Here is a 21,681-nt window from a genome sequence, read left to right on the forward strand (position 1 = left end):
AGATTATCTTGATCTAATGAATAAATCCAAAAAAAAAAAAAAAAAGACAAACCTCTCTCTAACCTGAAGAACGACCTCATCGTCTTTCTCATGCCCTCACCGCGGTATCTCACACTGGCACGCATACACACAGTGGCATAGCGTAATCTTTTTCATGCCTGTGGCAATATCGTGGTTTTCAAATGTTATACAATAACTACTATTACTTTACCACACTGGTTTCGAATGTCCGAGTTTCTCGACCGTAATGTCATTTCCCACATTCCTGATGAAGTACCTCACTTTGTCAGCCCTCTCGGGGCCAGAATGTTGGGACACCCTATCGAGAGCGTTGTTTAGCACTGCTTCCAAGCGTGGGCTCACTGCCACCACCATCATCAACAACAACAGAAAAAAAATTGGCCAGTATCTGCATGTTAATCTGCAAATGTCGTCGATAGACGATATAGTCTTGCGTGTGGAGAGAGTGAACAAATCGTTTATTTGATATTCTGCGCAAGAAAATCAGTGAATGGTATTCTGGAGACGCTGCGCTAGAGTGCCTCGAGCGTGCAGCGGAGGTGAACGAGTGCATCAAGTCACGTCACACGAGAGACATGAGCGTTATCCGGCAGTTTTCTTGGAAAACGAAGCGCATGACTCTGAGACGGGAGTGCGCGCCCGTCTCGGAGGTAATGAGGTGTAGAACGCAAGGCGACGGGTAAGTACCGCCACTGAGTCGTCTTAGCAAAGCGTTGGAAACACTCGTCTTTTCGTGCAAGCGTTGAATGGTCAGCGCAGCGTGATAAACGCTACGGTCCTTATAATTACTTATGTATGCCTTTTCTAGTAAAAGACGCACATACAGAATATATAGTTGTTGTTATGGTGCCTCAGATATGCGCAATAATTGCTTTTTATTGACAATCGCACAAGTATGAACGCTGAACCTTGAACAACATTGGTGGGCGCAGCGGATGGGGTCCGCCGCTAGGAATAACGATTGATGTTCAAAATGCGCGGTACCATTAAGGGTGGACAAACAGACAAATGTACAGACCGACCAGAATTTTTTTAGTTGAAGGGCCTCAAGAAAGACTATCGTCTTTAAAACTATAAGAAGCAGCTAGCATCATCTGTGTGAGAGTATGTTGTCCTAAACTCGCACGCCACAGCGCAGCAGGTGGCGCTGCCAGCACGATGCACTTCGAATACCTGTGCATGAGATCAGAAGTTCAAGCAAGATTAGAAATTAAGCGACGTGGAATAGATAGGCTTGCTTTAGGGGCTCACGGGAATACACCAAATCAGGGAGTACTGTACAAAGTGACATGGAATAGACATGAGGGCAGGGAAGCTAGCAGCAAGATAAAATTCGTGAAGCGATTGAGAGAAATAGGGGAGGAGCGTTGGGCTAGGAAGGTTTTCAGCTATTTGTACATGAAGAATGTCGATAAAGAATAGAGGAAGCAAACCAGAAAATTGACGAGCAAATACTTAGAAAAGAGCAGGGGGCCGTACCAGAAATAACTATCGGTTAAGAAGGTGAAGGAAACGGAGACCGATATGTGGAGAGTTGGCATGATCAAGAAGTCAGCACTAGAGATCTATAGAACTTTTAAGCAGGAAATTGCCAAGAAAAGGATATATGATAATACTCGTGGTAGTTCTCTACTGTTTGAGGCCAGGACGGGAGTATTGCGAACTAAGACATATCGCGCCAAATACGAAGGGGTAGGCAGAGTATGCAGTGCATGTGGAGAGGAGGAAACTGCTGAACCATTGATGATGTTCTGTAAAGGGCTTCACCCTATAGTTCAGGACGATGGCGCAGAGCTTTTCAAAGCACTCGGGTTTAGTGACAGGGAGGGCAAAATAGACTTTAAGCAGGTAAAATTAGCTAGAAGGAAGTTATCCGATTGGTGGCTGAAATCAAGGCACGAGTGAAAATTAAATCCTTCACTGCAAAGTACCAGACCTCAAATTCACTATTCAAAAGAAAAAAAAAAAGATAAATCTAGTTGTTAGTTCACTAAGTATTACGGCTAGGTGGCGTTAGCCGCTGTCTGATCTAAAGGGTACAGCCACATCAATCCATCCAGACCGATATTTCTTTCCCTCAATCTGCACCTCCAAGAAAGCTGCGGAGAGGAAGAGGAAAGGGGAGCCGGTTCTCGAGTTGAAAGAACTATGAAGTTAATTGGTATCGGGACTCTCAGCAACGCGCTTCGTCTGTGCATCACTCGCATGTACCAGCAATTGGTGAACCGGACGTACTTGAACCGAGAAAAGGCAGGCAAGGTAAAGCGAGAGGCAAGGTAAAGCGAGACGTGCCAGTGAATGAGGAGAAACGGCACACAACTTAATAATGCAACACTTGCAGCAATAAAACATTTGTGAGCACAAGGCACCTTTTTTCTTCCTCCGTGACACAAGGTGTCACTAGAGCAGTGTTGTCAGATCTTACTGAGCTAGCAAGTGAATAATTATAAAAAAAAAGCTCAAAAAGATGGTGCGACTTTCGCAAGGATACCTAAAATTAGCTGAAATTTATTTTGAAGTCCTGAAAATACTCATAACTAAATAATAAAGTCAATCTAATCTGAAGGTGTATTGAAGGGATCACGCCAATTATCCTGCACAGCAAAAATATTGGCTCCTTTGAACAAAAGCACGTACTTAGCTTTTAACACTGTTTCCAGGATAGTCTCTACTTGGTTGAGTGTTTGCCCGTGTGTGATTATTGTCGATTGTAGATTCCCCCAACGACTTTTTGATTTTAACAATCAGATACTCAAAGTCATTGAAAAACATGCTATTAATAATGTGGTGATTACTAAAACAACAATATTTGCTGCAAAAATACTAGAAAGCCTAAAACAACATGACAATTAAGTCACTCGAAAGTTCTACAAGTGACTCCATGAAAATAGATGCCCAATTCCGCCAATTATCAGTGGAACTGGCAAAATTGCACTAGAGAAACCACTTTGAAATGTGGACTTGTCTGCTTCAAGGCAGCAATGTAGACAAGTCTGCTCGTCTATATGTCAGCTTAAGCGACACCCCCAGTTGACAATAATTTTTTTCATATTTTTAAGCTGGTATGTTTCCCTGAACTGCCTTTCTTTTGCAGAACGCACAGCTGTGAGCTCATTCTCTGTAGAATTGCACAGTAACATGAAACATATGGGGCCCGAGTAATACCTCAGCACAGCATTATTTTCAAAATTTGTGGTTTGATGTACCCTTGTATTTTGTCTCGGGCCAGTAAAGTGCATCTTCGGGATAGGCCCACTCAAGTAGAAGTACCCATTCTGAGTACACAGTTAAATGCGTTCATTCTGAAGTGAACCAATGAGGACTTCGAATGCATAACTCTTAAATTATCCAAGCATATCAATAACATGCTTACTACTAAACATGTTATTGTGCACTGTTATGATAAACAGTAATCAATGTCTTCAAATTAAAGCAGTGTCAACATTTCAGAGTACAGCACATGCACGATTTGCTCTGCAACACCATTTGCCACAACGCTCAACAGTTTTATTAGCGAATCATGTCAGCAGTGTAAGTCAATTTTACATTTACACTTTTCTATCACTTTGTAGAAAAGTAATAAAGCATATCCTGTGCTAAACAAAAGCTACTTTAAGGAAAACAGCAGATATTATGTCTGACTTGTCAGTGCAAGCATATGTGCAGGTGTTACGCACCATCAGCCTGTTTAAGTCCTTCTATGCCCAAAGCAATAGGCTGCTAACCGAGTTTCTCGTTAATGTGTATTCTTCTGTGGCAGGCTAACGAGCTATTTGTGGCAGCTCTATAGGAGCACAGATTACACTTATATGGTTTTTCCCCACTGTGCACTCGCTTATGAATTTTAAGCGTATCCAGTCGCGCGAAACTCTTCTGGCAGATGGGGCACTTGAACGGCTTCTCTTTACTGTGAATTCGCATGTGTCGAGCGAAATTTGGCGCGCTCCTTGACTCGTAGGGGCATAAGTTGCAGCAGTGCATTCCTCCCCGCATCCTAGGGCAATGTGAGCCATTTGGTGTTTGAGAGGTGGACCCAGTTTTGCCTGAAAATGCACACACACAAAAATAAATGTTTGACCAATCCATCAACTAGCTGCATCACTCTACTCTGCAGGTTCAGATGAGGGTTTCAACAGACAACAGTGACAAAGAGGACAATGTGATCTTGCATGGATACGGGAGACCGCCAAATTGGCCTGGCTGGTACGTACTAAACTTAATGAAAAAAAAAAAAAAACAGCGCTGGGATTATGGTAAAGATGGGAAGACACAAACGTAGCACTGCGCTTGTTTGCACATGTTCATTTCATTTTAGGTACTGCATTTTCTTCAATTTCATGTTTGCAGCAATGATTTTGTGCCTGACATAAATCTGGAGGCACAAAGAAACGAGGACAGAAGTGATAGAATTTTGTCTTAGTTATTTTTTTTTGCTCCTCCAAACTTTTATTGGAAAATACAACAGCTAGTCTAAGAATGCATTTTAGTCGATGATATAAGGTGCAGGCGTCTCTTTTGGCAAACTGCGGCAAGCTTAACGTAAGCCCTCACTCAGGTATGATGCAAACTACAGTAGCAGACAACATTTACAGCAGCGTGACTGAGCCATCGTGCCCCGATTCTGTGTGCGGGATATGTATGGAGCTCTTGGTGGAAAACAAAACTTCAGTTTGGCCTAATTGGCATGCATTCCTGAGAATAAGATTTCAGTATGAGCACAAGAGACGTCCCGAGAGGGAGAGACACGACGCGAGTGCTGAAAGTGCTTGGTGGACATATATCTGCCGATCTATTCAATAGGTAGCAAGCAGCATCTCATGGGCAATAGTGCCACATTCTTTGGATATCTATGAAGGCGTATATAGGCCATGCAGTTTTAGAGAGCTCAACTACATCGAGGGTATCTACAGAAACAATCCTGCATAACCATCTTGCAATACCAGATGGTTGCCTGCACCATGTTGCCTAAATGTCGAGGCCCGAAATAAAGGGCCCTGCAGAACTTAATAAATCAAGAGTCAATCCCCAACTGGCCCAATTTTGTACTCTTTTAAAGGTTTTGCAGAATTTTATGAGTTGTTTACCACAGCTTTTGAAGCTTCCAGATATTTAAGTAGGGTTAAAAATAAATGTGTATGGTTATTAGTCCATATAATTGCATGCAACTTGAAACAACTAGTGCTACACTGAAAGCAGCTTTTGCTGTCAAGCACCCACCATGAAAAGTATCTTGAAAGGACAGTTGCTACATGTTATATCGATGACAAAACAGTACTACTAAGATGGGACATAGAGGTAAGAATCCCACAACACAAGTAGGACTTTTGCCGTGCCTGTCCAACTTCAGCGCTGTTTTTTTTTTTTAAATCAAAGGAACACAACCTATGAACAGGCACAAACAAGACTGCATACCGTCATCAACAGCTATTAAACATTAATCAAGAGTTGCATAGAATAAATGAACCTCTTTAGCACGTTTTGTAGCAATTAGGCACACTGGCAGAATGATTATGCATTTACAGCACATTTAGAAAACAGAAAACTGTCTACACATAGTCTCTGCCTGTGACTGGCAGCAAACTTCACAAAAAACACGTGTACAAGAAATGCAATACAGCAATAACAAATTTCTTCTGCAGCAAAGCGGGTAGCCTGTGTAAAGGCTTTCATTTTCACACCATGCCCGAGCTGTTCTCCTGCAACAAAAACAATAAAAAGACATTAGGACTGCAATACCCTAAAGGTGAGCTTGAAGTAAGGCAGAGAAATTAGACAACACAAAAGAAGAAGAAGGGACAACTATGAGCTGAAAAGTCGTTTCTGTTAGTATTGACCATCCTATCTGTTAAATAGAGCCGACTATTGGTACCGATGCATGGTTTAAGGGGACACCAAAGGCAAATAACAATTTACATCAGAATGAAAGATTAATGCCTAAAATTTCATTAGTATTATCAACAGGAGTGCTCCCCTAATGGAGAAACTAAGGTAAATGTGGGACACCATACGCACCAAGAGTGCGCCATTTTGAAATGATCTCAATCACATCAAAGGGTCTGACTACAAATAACCACGTGTAATCAAACCAGTTACAAAAAAGAAAACCTTTCGTGCACTACAACTTGTAATAAAATTCTGCTTCTCTGTTTACGTTTGATTCAGGAAAAAAAAACTGCTTGGTGTTACATGAGGAATGGTGCGATTGGTTCAAAAAGTTTCACTTACACATGGTTAGGCTAGATAGGTCGAGTAATCTAGTGAGGCCCATATGAAACGGGCAAGCACAAAATTTTTTATTGCAGAAACATTGCGCGTTCTATTTCTGAGGTAAAGTGTTGCAGCAATGTAATCACGGATAAGTTGCCTTTTTAATAATTTCTTTCCTCAAAAGTACTAAGCAAGTACAAACAAATCTATGACTGTGGCAGCACAAAGCAACACAAATTGTCGACAACTTTGTCCAGTAACCCTGCAATCGTACAATACTTTGCATAGGTCAGTGGCCGTGCAGCGAAGGCTGGAAACCCTGAGCAAAGCAACTGCTACATCAGAGAGACCCATTTTTAGGTGGGCGACTGAAGTGCGCTAATGCCGTGCACACCACTAAATCAATTTTATTTCAAAGTAACCATTTCCTTGGCACAAAAGCAGCACTACGAGGTTCTTGTATCGCTATTTCAGTCATCGACTAAATATTTGCCTTTAGTGTACGTATAAGAACGAAGCAACAGAAAAGACGAAAAAGCTCTTTTTGCATGAACGCAAGCACCGACTCACAACTGAAATGTTTTTTTTTTTAATCACAGAACAGATCCGTACACTCACATGGCTACAGACTACAAAGCTAAAGAGCCAGCAAAATAAAAAACAAAACATCCATAAGGTTTCTTTATTTTGAAGTGTGACCGGAGGAAAGTTAGCACAGATGATTTATTTCGAATATTCCATGTATTGATTACTTCCAGAGTTGTGTTGTCATGATGTTTTGGAATGATGCTTGTTAGAATTTGGTACCTTAGTGAATGATTTATTTTGGGGTTAAGCTGGCTGTTTTGCTTTGTTGTGTGTAGCCACGCAAGTGTACGTGCATGTTCTATGTTTTTGCATAAAACTTCAGTTTTCTAGTCAACACTTGTGTCCATGCAGTGAAAAGTCTTTTCGTCTTCGCAGCGCAGTTTTAAGACCATGCATATCATCAGTCATTCAATTCATAGTTTCGGCTTTTGAGTAGTTAATTTATCTTCTCTGGTACTCTGACTTGCACACCTCCGTCTCCAACAACGAACTGTCACTCCCGTATTCAAAAACACTCCTTGACGTGGACTTGACTTGAAACCGCCTTTAGTGCAGCGCATTTGAAACGTGTCTGTACGCTTGTGCTGCCTTGGCACAACCTAAAAACAGTGCATTGAAACGCGTTTGTGCTGCATTGAAGTTGGTGACAAGTGAAGTTCAGGTCGAGCAGCGTTTCTGAATACGGGGTGGGTGTTAGAGCAGTGCGAGAACAGATATGGGATCGTTCAGTGGAACTTTGCATGCAGTTTGTGCAGACAAGGCAATGCCGACAGACAGCTCGTTTCCAGGTACAATTGGAGTATTGCTAATCACTACATATACTGTCCCTAACCTAAAAAAATATTAATATAATAAACTTGACATGCTGACGCTGAAATCACGCCGCTACATTGCAAGCATGTTACTCTAATGCATGTAGACAAGTGTGCACATTCTTTTCAAACCCAATATTGTTTCGAACAATGCAACAAAAGGAAAGCTATGTGGACACAATGCGTGTTAACAAACGAATTCTCTAGGAGCAAGTGTTCAGCACAGGCTATTAATGCAAATGCCAAGGACATTCTATTCATTCTGACTTTAGTCTAGCTACAGCACCAGGATGTGTTGTACAAACTAGTTAAAGGTCTATCGCAATGCATTTATGAAAAAAAAAAAAAAAACTAGAAGCGAGTGTTCGGATTTATGCATCAAAGTTGTAAATTAAGGAAAAAAAAAAAGAGAGATGTGAACACAGCGTGAACAAAAGACAGAATATATGCAGACATCAAATGAAGCAATATATGAGAGAAACAGGGAATACAAAGTCCCACAAATTTGCCAAAGCATCCACGCTTTTTAGAGTTCAGACTCATTAACAGTTATGTCCTAATACATAAACACACTAAAATAAAATTGATAGAAGTAACATAAGGCTTCACAATTATCTTAGCTCTACTGTAAGCTAGATATATGTTAGCTACTAGACTGCGCAATAGTACAATTTTCTATAAAACTACTAACCCTTATGGCCTTCGCATGCGCTCAAAATTCTTTTGATACAGTTTATAGAGAACGGTCAAAACACAAAAGCGATAAAAAAAGGCAATGATTGATACAATTTTGAACTAAGTTTTGGTACATATGCCCAAAAAATATTCACATAAGGAGTCTAATGGTTTGCTTAATTCCGAGAATGAAGTCCTCCAATGAAGTCCACAGTGCTTTAATGTTGCTTATATTCTAAGTAGGAATTTTCAAAGCACATTTATCCTGGCGCTTCCAAAGCCAGCTTCTGAATTTTTTTTAAAGAAAAACAAACTATTTGTCAGTCCAGCAATGTGTTGTTGGGAGAACTGATTTATAACAACAGAGAAATGAAACGAGGGGAAGAGGAAAAATGAAACAAAAACAAGAAAAACAAAAGCAAAGCCACAAAATTAGCTTGTTTGAAGAATACTGCACTATAGGTAAACAAGGGCAGCCAAGTCATAGGAATCACACAAACACACAGTGCTCGTTCGGTGTGCGAACCTCTGCTAGCTTTTTATCAAAGAATGGGCTAGTCACATATAAAACTGAGGCAACACAAAAACACATTGAGGCAATCAAGCTTTACGTACAAATAAAGTTTCTGATTCTTTTTGGTCAAAATCAGAACTAAATGCCCAAGAAACGACTTAGGGCAAAACAGAATTTGAACTGCTCTCTTCGTCTTTTTATGAAAATGTCACGATTTTTTCAAGAGAGGTTGATAAGCAATACTTCAGAAGGCTGTGTGACTTCGTTGGACACTGGAAAGTTTTATCACAGGCAGTATCTAGGTTTGTGTAGGTTATATCGAAAACAAATTTTAAAAGAATCTTTTTAGGTGCATATATCCTGGAATTAAAATTTACACAGCTGCCAAACTGAAATAGTGGACACACGTGCTTTCCCTGAAAATTGCAACACAGGGTCGGGTCGTAATTAGCTGAGCCGTCACGCCATGGTGGTTCTTGGGCTGGTGAGTGGAGGTTGGAGAAGCTTGGATTTGCCCGATAGGTGAGGTCCATATGCTTCGGCAATGAAAGGAAATGTGTCCCACTCATTCACATCAAAAGCAAACCGGCCTGTCGTCAGGCATCTTCCACGCATTTGGGTCTCGGTTACGTGGAGTAGGGCGGCGATAATGCTGTGGGTGGCTCGAGGTAGACGAACTGACAGCGTCGGGATGGTGCACAGAACAGACAGTGTGAATTCCCGTGTTGGCTAGTTCTTAGCGAACAACGGTCTGTATTAACAATCCGGTCGGCTGAGGATTCTGCCAGCAGCAATCTGGTCAACACTTGGTGCCAGTGCTCTCACGGGTGGGGCGATATGGCTTCGATTTATTAATTTATTTACCCTCAAGGTCAATAGACATTACAGAGGGGAGTGGGTAGGGAGAAACAGTAAAATTACAACACAACGCAAGAACAAGAAAGAGAACAATAGTTATACAGTCAGCATGTTTCTGGTCATACAATGTTAGCTATTGCGTTCTTGAAAAGGTTGAAATCTCGAATGGTTGCTGTCGGGTTCGGAAGGCCATTCCATTCCTTCGATGTACGTGGCATGAAGGACTGCGAAAAGAAGTTAGTTCTACACAAAGGCATGCCGACTTTGAAGGCCTGATCCAGACATTGTGAAATGTGATGAGGATGAATTATGAATTCGTTATGTAAGTAGGCATGATGGTAGAGCTTGTGAAAAAGACATAAGCGGAAAAGTTTACACCGTCTAGCAAGAGATGGTAGACTAAGGCCTGCTTTCATGGATGATATGCTTGTGATGCGATTGTAATTACATGTCATAAAACGAGTCGAGTTGTTCTGAACAATTTCTAGTGACTGTATTAAATTGACATGAAAGGGATTCTATATTGCTGCTGCGTATTCTAGTTTTGTGGGAATTAGTGTTTTGTATGGGAGTAATTTTAGTGTGGAAGGGACTTTTGAAAAGCTACGGGGTAGGTACCCAAGCATGCGGTTGGCGTTGTTAATTACATAGGTGATATGAACGTTTCAGGTTAGGTTAGTTGTGATGTGCGCTCCAAGGTATTTCTAAGAGGGTACATTTTCTAACGGGTTATTACCTAGGTAGTACACAGGCGGTGCAGTAGGAGATCTAGTTACGCACGTAAGTTTACATTTATTTGGGTTTAATTCCATCAACCAATTGTTTACACAATTCTGTAATCGCATTAAGATCTGACTGAAGAATATGTGAGTCGTTAGTGCATGTTATTTCTCGGAAAATCACGCAGTCAAAGAGGTGAATGTTGCAAGTAACATTAGATGATAGATCATTAATGTAGATTAAAAAGAGGAGCAGACCAAGAACTGAGCCTTCTGGCACACCAGAGCGCACAGCACTTAGCTCAGATTTTTTGTCGTTAGCGCTGACGAATTGCGAACAGTTAGTTAAAAAACATTCAATCCAGGTTAAGAGTTGTGAATCTAGATTAGGGACCGGAGTTAAAGCAAGAGAAGTTTGTGACATACTTTATCCAAAGCTTTGCTGACATCTAAAATTATGCAATCTGCGTATGATGAACAATCGAGAATAATGTTTAATTTGTGCTTAAATAATGCCAGTTGTGTTTTGCAAGAATATGATTTACGAAAACCATGTTGGGATGGTGTAAAAAAAGAATTCGTCTTGAGGAAGTTGGCTAGATGTGAATACAAAATGTGCTCAAGAATCTTACACGGAATACTAGTAAGCGAAATTGGATGTTAAGTGGGGAATGCTTGTTACCAGATTTATGAAATGGAACGACCTTACCAACCATCCAGTGTGATGGCAGAGAACCTTCGGTGAGGGACTGCTGAAAAATCATGGATAGAAAGACAAGAATTACAAAGTGTGCCCACCAAGAACTTGGGAGTAATTAAATCACAGCCTGGGGCTGAATATGCATTTAACAATGTTAAAGCATTTTTTACACCATCTTAATCAAGTGTTAGCGGCAACATTGTAGTGTAATCAAAGCATCCCAGTTGGGGTGATGGGCAGTGTGCAACGGAAGTGATGTTTTGTGAAAAAACACCATTAAGCAAGGAGGCACATTTTTCATCAGGAATAGAATCACCGTTATGCACAAGCGATATGACATTATCAGTGTTGGCGTTTATCACGTGACAAAACTTTTTGATATTATTTGTGAGCATGTTTGGCAGGTTCTTGCGGAAAAAGTAATCTTTGGCACTTTTTAGTGCTCCTATATAGTCTTCTGAAGCCCTCTTGTAATCTTGCCAACGGGTGCGATTTGTGGATCATTTAGCAGACCGATACAGGCGCTTTTTTCTATTTGACAAACATCTCAAGTGAACGTTATACCACAGAGCTTCTGGGTTAACTGTGATAGTATGAACGGGTATGTACTTAGATGTAAGATCATTGACTTTTGATAAGAACATGTCCCAATTAGTTTGCACGCTACGGCTATCAAAGCTGGTGATGAATATGTTTAGAAAATCACTCAGTTCGACATTGATTGCTTGAAAGTTGGCTTTGTAGTAATTTCGAATAATGTTAGTGTTACGTGCTTTTTTAGGAGGTATCATATTCACGTCAAATGTAACCAATAAATGATCGCTCAGTCCTGGAATATATGTTATGTTGGAAACAAAATCGGGGCTAGATGTTAGAACCAGGTCAAAAGTATTAGAAACCGACTGCGTGATTCTCGTAGGTTTGATTATGAGTTGCGTTAATGCAACTCATAACCAGTTGCAACAGTTGCACCTAATATTTGGAAGATTGAAATCGCCGAGTAGTATTAAGGGTAGATTCAAGTAGCTGGATATCACGTGGTTAATTAAATCACGTAGATGGTCTGTGAAGCCTGATGGAAAATTGGGTGGACGGTAGCACACTCCTAAAACAATTTTATGGTGGGCTATCTAAACGACAGCCTAAACAGTTTCAATGTTGTTACTTACGTGGACAACCCTTGATGGTATTTTTTTACGCACTGCTAGTAGGACACCGCCACCGTGTCGTGGATCGCGATCAAAGCGATACACAGCGAAATGGTTAGCTTTGTCAAATAACTCTTTATCTTGTATGTTTGGATGCAGCCATGTCTTTGTTAATGCTATTATATCAGGATTGCAGGTGTCGATGTATGATGTTAAGCAGTCGCACTTGCTCATAATGCTACGAATGTTACAGTGCATGAAAGATACTTTTGGTGCACGATTCGCACCGCCCCTCTCCACCCCCTAGCTTTCAACACGTGCCTGAGGTGACGGTTGAGAAGTACCGATGGGGTCTGCGCACACCAGCCAATTGGGGGTACTAGCAAGGTGTTTAGTTTCTTGCGACGGCGAGCATTGGATAACTTTGTCGGCGACTCGTACATATATGTTAGCCTGTTTATGACTAGCTCGTACGTAAGCTGATATTTGGGGGAATCGAGAAGGCCTTTTGCATAATCCAAGTTTTTTTCTGAGATTACGTGTACCGCCGGAGTAATCCTCACTGATTACAATGTTTTTTTTCTTTCAATGGTGCTCGGGCGGCAAGAATCTTATCCTTAATTTTGAAACTAGTAAATTTCACTATAATGAGGCGGCATGTGTTTGGCAAGTATTTGCAGAGTCAATGTGCGCGTTCAATCTCATTATGGGGCAGGTTGCCAATTGTGCCATTGAGGCATTTTAGAATTTTTTTCTCTGATTCATCCCACGAATTGAGTCGGGGATTTCTCGAAAGATAATATTGCTGCGCCTTGACTGGTCTTCTAACTCGTTTAAACGTAACCTTAAGGGGTCAAGTCGAGCTTCCAAGTTAGCTACGCTGTCTTCAACGCCGACAGCAGTATCTTCTAGCTCGTCTATACCCTTCGTTTTTTCTTCAACCGTGTCCAGACGCTGGTTAATGGAGCAAATTTGGGCCTCTAAAATCTTTTGCCCTGCCTTTATAGCTTTCACGTCAGCAACTAACTCAGACTGTCCCTTGGCCGACTCTATGGAACGTGCCTGGAGGTCTTTTAGGATGTAGAAAATGGCAGACATCTGTTCTTTCAAGTCATTCGGTAGGGAATCACTTTCCGTAAGGGCTTTAGAGCGCATACCAGGAGGACCTGGATTGACCTCTACATTTCCCGAACACAACAGCAAAAAAATCATTGAGAAGCAGTCGCATACAGTTTCACACAGCACCCCTGGGCACGGGAGCAACAAAAGGCAGCAGTCATCACTCTTTTTAGCGTACAGAGAGGGTTGCTTACTGACCTGAGTAACATAAAAGCGCAGAGCGTGAGCGGTGCCGGCCGTCATGACGCTCCCGTGCCCACTGGGGTGGTGGCTGTAGTCGCAGCCTTTTAAGTCACAGCCTTGGCGTGACGTCACGGTTGATGACGTAGCTGCGCCGTACTCCGTGCTGTAGATGCGTGAACGAAAGATTGGCTCTGGCGGGCGTACATGATATCTGCGCTGATCGTACTCGTTGTGCACGAACTGTGGCCACACGTGCGGTTTTGCAGGAAAGTCTTCGGCAGGTAGCGAGAACAGCAGGAACGACGAGGCCATAAAAGCCTGCATAACATAAAAGCACAGAGCGTGAGCGGTGCCGGCCGTCATGACGCTCCCGTGCTCACTCAGATTTCCCGGCGTACGATTCTCGTGATGTCACCGGAGTGTGAATTGGGCTAGGTCACTATGCGGAGATCCTCACAAGTTGACGTCGCAGCAGTGTTGGGAAGGCACGTAAAGTGGTGGGCAATGTGATGGCTTTTAGCCTCTTGAAAGCGTTGGCACTCAAAGATAACATCTTGAACGGTGGAAAAGCCTTTGCACACAAGGAGGTTAAACGCATCGTTTGTGATGCCCTTGAGCACATGCGCTACCTTGTCGGCTTCAGCCATGGTTCGGTCAACATTAGGGCAAAGGGTCAGCACATCCTGTATATACGACAAATAAGACTCCATGGACGTTTGAACCCGTGTGCCAAGTTCTTTCCGAGCGGCCTGCTTGCAGCCGGCAGATTGATTAAACAACTCGCGTAACTTGGTCTTGCATACGTTCCAGTTTGTTATCGCGTCTACATTGTTATTAAACCACACCTTGGTCGTTCTTTGCAAATAAAAGATGATGTTTGCCAGCATCAAGATTGGGTCCCACCTGTGATTTTGGCTGATGAGCTCGTAGAGTTTAAGCCACTCATTCACGTCCTTGCCGTTTGTTCCCGAAAAGTTGCCGGGATTCCAGGGTGAAGCGGCCACGAGAAAAACAGGGGAGGTCGGCACCGTTGATGCATTGGGCGCGGCAGTTGCCATAGCGTCGCTGCCGGTGGACATGTTGGAAGCAGCGACTAGGTGTCCGCTGCATAACTCCGTCTTGCGTTGTACCCCAGCACCTTTCACCAAAATGTTACGTGAAGGCACACGGGAAACTAGGCATTTTAAGATATATTTAAACAGTGCCAACGTGCAAGTCAAGATGAAGAACAAGAGTGCTCTCTATACCGAAATCACGCAGTCTTCCTCGGTGCTTATGTCACTGCTGAAGTGGGATGGGACATTGTCTCATAACAATATCATCATGCTGTGCAGGACATCAGCATTTTGATATTGAACAGGACATGGCTCGTCTTTTGTCTGAATTGAGCTCAGGTGCTTTCAATGGGAAAATGAGACTTTTTAAAAACTGATTCAAGATGCCCAATTCGTTTTCTTTTTCAGTAAACCAAGACGGCACGATAATAGATTTAGCCATGGCAAGGAACTTTTAAGCTGCAAAGACTGTATGTACTAGTTATATGACAAACTTGCGCGCATCAGCAGTGGTAGAGACTTCTTGTTTGCAAGTCCTTAACCGAGACTTAACGAACACTGTATAGAGAAAATTCTTTTTTTTTTTGGTGCAGCTAACAGAGCGTTCTTCTCAGTACAGCAAATTATGATGTATCTGGATTATTGTATTTGTATTCCATGGTACTTTTCTCGTCTTTTTGCACAAGTATCTTTGAAATATCTGATTTCGTCAAATATAAATGTATCACAGTATCTGTATTTTAGGCTTCCAGCACACTTATTTCGAAAACTGTATTTCGGAAAATTTTTCAGGTATCTCTGCGCAGTCCGGGTTAGACAAATGCATAGAATGAGCAGCATGGTACTAAAGAAAAAAAAAAAAAAATCACGGGTATTGATAACTACGCAGTGACTGGAAGGGCCGTTTCTTATGCACTATTCCCACCAGTCAGCATAAAATGCGTAATGACATATTCTAAAAATTTAGGATAACCCTGCCTTCTTAGAGGAAACAGTAAAGCAAGGCATCACCGGGATATCATCGCGATTAACCACTCGTGGTCGAGTGACGAACGATTACACGTGAACCACGCGCACCCGACGCGTGAACAGCGCAAGACAGCATCGTTTTCACCACAAAATCTGTGAATTCATGGCTCACACGACCAGCCTCCGTTGCAAGCACACACAACTAGACATTCGAATAAAATGAAAAAAAAAAAAAAACTAAGTCGGGAAGCGTTTTCCACACCAACCAAAACGCACGGTTCACACCATTGATGCAAACTTAGTGGCAGTTTGGGATAGTTGCTATGACATGACGATAGTTATGACGACGACAAAGGGACAAGAACGTTCTGTTCTCACGCTGTAACCATCGTCGTTGACGCAAACATTGAGAAAGACTGTGCCTGGCTACAATTTTCCCACCACTCTGTCGTCGAAGAGTTGCAGCCGTCCCACAGAACACTTCACGACCATCGTAGCATCAATTCGCGTGCACATTCACAAACCAGCTGCAACGTTAATGAGAGCCTTAATGAGCAGATGCGGAAGAAATAAAAATTACGGTGTGTCTAAAGGTACGTCGGACGTACCCGAATACCAAAAGCTAAAGGTACGTCCGACGTACCCGAAACCGTGAGTCTAAAGATACGTCGGACGTACCCGATTACTAAAAGCTAAAGGTACGTCCGACGTACCCGAAACCGTGAGTCTAAAGATACGTCGGGGGTACGCGAAACTGAGTCTAAAAAAAAAAAAAAGATACGTCGGACGTACGCCGGGAGTTGCCGGGTGGGTCCACGGCTACCGCGTACCAATTTTTGCATATATACGAAGAAACGAGCCTTCGTGCGAGCCTGCTCACGTAAAAGACTGACAGGGAGCGAGTACTACCGGTGACAATGGAAAACTTAGAGCATCGCGTGGTTGACGAACGGCGTCGATGTCGGCGGTGCCGTTCTCTCCTAGCAGATCTTTTGAACGGAAAGGGGGAGGCTCGCACGTAAGTACAGAGGCTGATGTCCTTCCCTCGGCAGAGCAATTTTCGGGCAAAGAGTTCTGTGCGGTACTCTCGCGAACGCGGTTTTGTGTGATATGCGCCTATGTAGCCAGCTGAGTTTGCACGAAAACCATTCTGGGAGCCGACCTACTCGCTGACCTTTGAAACCGTAACTGCGACCGGCTCCCAAAAACTAACCAGCGCGCTTGAGTCCACGAGGTTTCCAGATGAGCGGGTCGTTAGCTAATTACTGCAGGGAAAAAAACAAGATGTAAGATTTTTAAATGCAAAGCATTTCTTAGCAAACCAAACGAATTTATTTATCTGGTTAGCCAAGTTAGATCACTAACTAGCTAGCCGCCTACGCCTGGGTGCTCTCATGATCTCCTCCTTAGCAGGTTGCAAAAACGAAAAAGACAGGCCAGATAGCATTTTAATGCTCTTATTATACATAGTTTTCACGTGACATCACAGACAGGTTCTCTGCACTGGGTGCTCCGAGATGGCGGCAACCGTGACTTTTTATGTCATTAGAGAGTACCATTGCAGAGGAGGACACACAGTTGTTCGGTCCCCGTGTTCTTTTGTGATGTCCCCACTTTCTTCTGTTCGCAAGGCGCGCTGTGGGGAATCAAAGGAACGCGAAGGGCACCGGCACAAATCCTATGTCACCGTTTGAGCTAACCCAGCATCTCAAAGTAGCTGGGGGCCCTAAGATGGCGGCCATGGTGACGTCAATGCAAACTATGTATACAATGAATGAATTCAGTGTTCACTGAAGGCAGACACCTTCGTACTACACCTTAGATAGCGACTGAAGTTGCAACAAAATAGGAAATTTAAGCATAAATAAAGGTAAATCTCACAACTCACCGTGGAAACTCATGGATATGCTTGTCAATGCTCTGTGGTCACGTTCATCGCTCAAGGCGTTCAATACTGTGAAAAGTGAGCACACAAACTCTTCAAGGGAGCTATTCTTTTTTATAACACTGCTCAGTGAAGTACAGATTTGGTGGAACCAACACAAACATAAGTCACAAATCACAGAAGGGTCCTCTTCTAACAGGTCCCGACATTCGTTGCATTTCCACTTTATGGTTTGCTTCTTCACCTTGACTGTTGCCAGCACAGCTGTCCAGCCGTCTTCAGTGAAGTATTTCTGGACACAGTCAAGGTGAACTTCCTCGTCGAGGATTGTCTCTGGAATCCTGGAAGGTATGGTTTCCACCTGGTCCTCACCTGTAAAAATTACTGAATAAGTGTTCTGAACCTGCCATCAGATGGCTTTAAGGTACAACAGAATGCTATGAATCTGAACAAGGGGAACTTATTTCTAGGGCTCAGGTTTATTTTGTGAATTGAACACTCAATATTCTTACAGAATGTAGCTGTAGTTGCAGCCCTATAGGTGATATCAGACACCTTCGTACTACACCTTAGATAGCGACTGAAGTTGCAACAAAATAGGAAATTTAAGCATAAATAAAGGTAAATCTCACAACTCACCGAGTAGCAGTTTCCCCTGCTGAACCTCACTTAGCAGGCCCTGAGGAACTAAGCAACTTAGGATCCTGAGCTCCTTTTCCTGAGGAGGCAGATCGCGAAATGGCTGCAGTGTTGCTGCTGATTTGTGGGGTCCCTGCCGCCGTCGTGGAAGCCCAATAACGGTTTTCTCCGCCCCTTTGGGTCGACCTCGTGACTTCACCTTAGCGGGCACTTTCAGCTTTCCGAGGCGTTCGCGCATGTAGTCTGAAGGCCCGGCGCTGCTTGCAGGGGCCAAGGTATTCTCGCGTGGCTGTGCCTTTCTCACTTCATCAGGAGTTTCGCATGCACCTGCATTATGGGCACGCTGCTCTTTCTCAGGAGTGGTATGAAGTGGTTCTGCCCCGGTATGGCTTAAAGGTGCTTGAGGCAGATCTGGTTGATCATGTGAATTATTCTGATCTGCAGTTTCAGACGTGTCCCAATCCTCACCTGATGCAGCTTTGGGTGACTCTGCATTCTCTTCTACGGACACAGTCAGCTCCAGCTGGCGTCTGACTTGCTCTGGTGATGAAGGGGATGAGGCTTCATGACGCAACACTTCCACGATTTCAATTTCGCGCCCTTGCTCCCATGCCTCAGAGAGTGCCAACAAAACTTTTAGACGGCCCTGGTATCTTTCACCTGTTTCTTCTGCAGCAAGTTGAGCTATGTACTTGCATGTAGGAAATACCTCCCTGTATTTCTCATGCTGCGACATTGGCCTCCGAGGTTTTGCAGCCTGCTCCGAAATGGAATGTTCAGTTGTGCACTTCTCTTGAGAAAGGAAGGCTCTCTGATGACAGTAGTAATATGCCTTGGACCACCTTTTTAGAAAAAGTTTGTCATCAAAGAGACTAATGTTCAGAGTCCGCCTAACTGCAAACACATGCCGGCATGGCAGTCTCATAGCGTTCCAAAAGGAACAATTGCAGTTAGTTTTTGTTGTTGACGTGTTGCCAGACGACGCCTCGAATGTGAACACATCTGCTTTTTGGTCACTTGGTACTCGCTTGGCTGACAGGTAGATCTGCTCCCTTACAAGCTTAAAGGCATAGGGAGTCAATGATTCCTGATACATAGCTTCTTCAGGGCTAGAAGGTGCTTTGCAAGGTCTTTTGGATATGCTTGTCAATGCTCTGTGGTCACGTTCATCGCTCAAGGCGTTCAATACTGTGAAAAGTGAGCACACAAACTCTTCAAGGGAGCTATTCTTTTTTATAACACTTTTCAGTTTTGCGTTCAGACTTTCAATTCTGTTGTTGGTAGTGTTGTTAAAGTTTTCAGACATAAACTTGGGTCCAGTGTACCACTCATCCTTGATGGGACGCCAGTTTTTGTCATAGTAAGAGCGGATCTCTTGGCAAACATTATTGTCAAATTCCAGTTGAAGCTCCTCAAATTTTTCACTCGATCGTGACAGGACCATCTTCTGGAGCAGTGCCAGGGCTTGGTCCCTTTCCTCTGCAGTGATGTTCATCTTGTTGCAGGCAATCTCGCGTCGAAAAGTCTTTAAAGTGTGGAACACACAGATGAGCACCTTCGACTGCGGGAAGCTTTCTTTGAGAAGGTCACGCTCCAAAAGGTCCTTGTCTGCCATGACACACTTTACTTTTGGCCAAGATGGGTGCAGTTCCTTGAACTTTTCCAACATCCATTTGATAGTGGGTGCAGACTCATTCACAAGAATTGCAACACATACTGTCTCTGTGTCTCCATTGGAGTCTTCAACGTGCATCACATAGACTGGTGTTCGTATTTCTAGAAGCTTGTAGGTGGCATCAATTCCTAGGAATTCTGGGTAGGCATCCATATTTGACCGCATAGACTCATTGGACAGCAAAATTCCTTGGAAGTTTTCCCCATCAGCAAGGATGTGGTAGTCTGTACCTGTAGAAATAAATTTCATGGTCTAAATGTAAAAGATTTGGCCGACTGTACATACGAGTTTCTCTGAAGCCCACTGGAAAACCCAGATGCAATTATTTAAAAACTTGTGCTACAATATCAGGTGCTTACCATGCTCATTTTGCAGAAGAGCTGCAGTCTTAATGAGGTCATTCCTTGTCTGTGGTCTGAGGGAAGAGGCCGCATTGCTCAAGTCTTTGAGCAGGACAAGTTTCCCCGTCTTTTCTTCTATCCTTTTCTTAACCAACTTCTTGTTGGCATGCAAAGCCAAGAGCTGTGTGGCTTCCTCCTTGGCCCCTGGTTCTCTTAATGCTCTGGTTTGTGGCAGGTGGCTGTAGAGTAACTGCAATAAAATAAACTTTTCATTCAATGTTAAACTGAACTACATATGCAATTATAGGTTAACTGCATTATGCAATGTCAAGCTCACAGAGTGAAGCAAACAAGTGCAGACAACATTCTGCATATATGGCATCTAGGTTCTTAGCACAAGCAAGCTCACTTCAATCTCACCTTATCATGCTTGTAACTGTAAATCTGTGTTTCCTATATATGGCTCGCATGTGATGTCAAGGACACAGTTCCTGAATGTAGTAGCACTGTAGAATGGCGGCTTTGATGACAAGCAAGTTGCAGTTAATCTGCCTCAATGTAATAATGATGCAGCAGGAATTCCTCTGAGTGTGAATAAGAAATGAACCTGCATGTACTGCTTTGATCCCATTAATTTGACATCGCAAAACTTCGCATCCCCTGTGCTGGTGCTACCAGCTCAATGAGAATTGAGCGAGAACATTTTGCGCGATCAAGTAAGCACGTCAAACATTTCGTCAAAAGTATATTTCAGTGGTGCATGTCACCCTGTATAACCTCAAAACTCAGGTTTGTTTCTGTGAAAAAACAGAACTGAACTTCACTAACCAATATGAACAGGTAACAGCAAAAGCTGTATTGGCTTAATTTAACAACACATGGTGAGGGATGAAGGACAGGGCATTAAGATACTGTCGCACACTTTTAAGGATGCTTAGGAACTCCATACCTTCGATAACTCATGGTTGTGGTCCTCATTCATTTCAATAACCTCCAGGAAGTTCCCATCGTCAGAGGCCCTGCACTTCACGAACGCCGGACATCCAGCCTGAAAGGTGCTGAAAGTGATCCGTTGTCACATGCTCAATGTCTCTCAGGAAACAATCGTCTAAATGCATGATGTGTACAACGCAACCACGTCGCTGACCATGGTGGATTGGCAGCACAGAAAGAAACACAAAGGAAACAATGACCAGTGCTGGCCCTCACCTGGTATCTCTTTCCCCCTTGCTGCGGCTCTTGAAAGACTTGCCCCCCTTGATACAGCAGTAAACCACCTGATACATTCCAAGTCGTTCGTTCAGAAAACGCTTCACTTTGGTCTTCGCCGCTGTGACAGTTCGACAGTCACGTTTGTAAAACTGCACGAACTTCTCTTCACTGTATCCTTTCACAGCAGCTTCCAGTTCCCTGAACGTTGGAAATTTGTCCCCAACTTTCATTTTGCTGCCAGCCATCACACGAGCTGCGGAACGGGAACACTTGACTGGCGCCGCACGTGCTGCGGAACGGTCACCACAGAACACCTGTAACACGCTGACTGAAGAGACGGGAGAATGGCGCCACACAAGTA

General features: G+C 43.2%; 2 protein-coding genes across 2 annotated transcripts; both read right to left on the bottom strand.

Moving 5' to 3' along the window:
* Positions 1–4,244: 4,244 nt before the first annotated feature.
* LOC142796289 (uncharacterized) lies at positions 4,245–17,362 on the bottom strand. The gene is made up of 2 exons (XM_075886582.1): positions 13,560–17,362; positions 4,245–11,146 (listed from the first exon to the last, which is right to left on the bottom strand). The coding sequence occupies exons 1-2, from the start codon at positions 13,905–13,907 to the stop codon at positions 10,991–10,993; spliced, it is 504 nt and encodes a 167-aa protein (XP_075742697.1). The 5' UTR covers positions 13,908–17,362; the 3' UTR covers positions 4,245–10,990.
* A 78-nt stretch (positions 17,363–17,440) lies between these two features.
* On the bottom strand, positions 17,441–21,565 carry LOC119175703 (zinc finger SWIM domain-containing protein 3-like). The gene is made up of 5 exons (XM_037426647.2): positions 21,318–21,565; positions 21,058–21,166; positions 20,127–20,358; positions 18,093–19,997; positions 17,441–17,825 (listed from the first exon to the last, which is right to left on the bottom strand). Exons 1-5 carry the CDS (start codon positions 21,563–21,565, stop codon positions 17,446–17,448), a joined length of 2,874 nt encoding a protein of 957 aa, XP_037282544.2. The 3' UTR covers positions 17,441–17,445.
* Between the last annotated feature and the right edge of the window lie 116 nt (positions 21,566–21,681).

The sequence above is a fragment of the Rhipicephalus microplus genome, chromosome 1 (assembly GCF_043290135.1).
Source record: "Rhipicephalus microplus isolate Deutch F79 chromosome 1, USDA_Rmic, whole genome shotgun sequence".
Classification (NCBI taxonomy): Eukaryota; Metazoa; Arthropoda; class Arachnida; order Ixodida; family Ixodidae; genus Rhipicephalus; species Rhipicephalus microplus.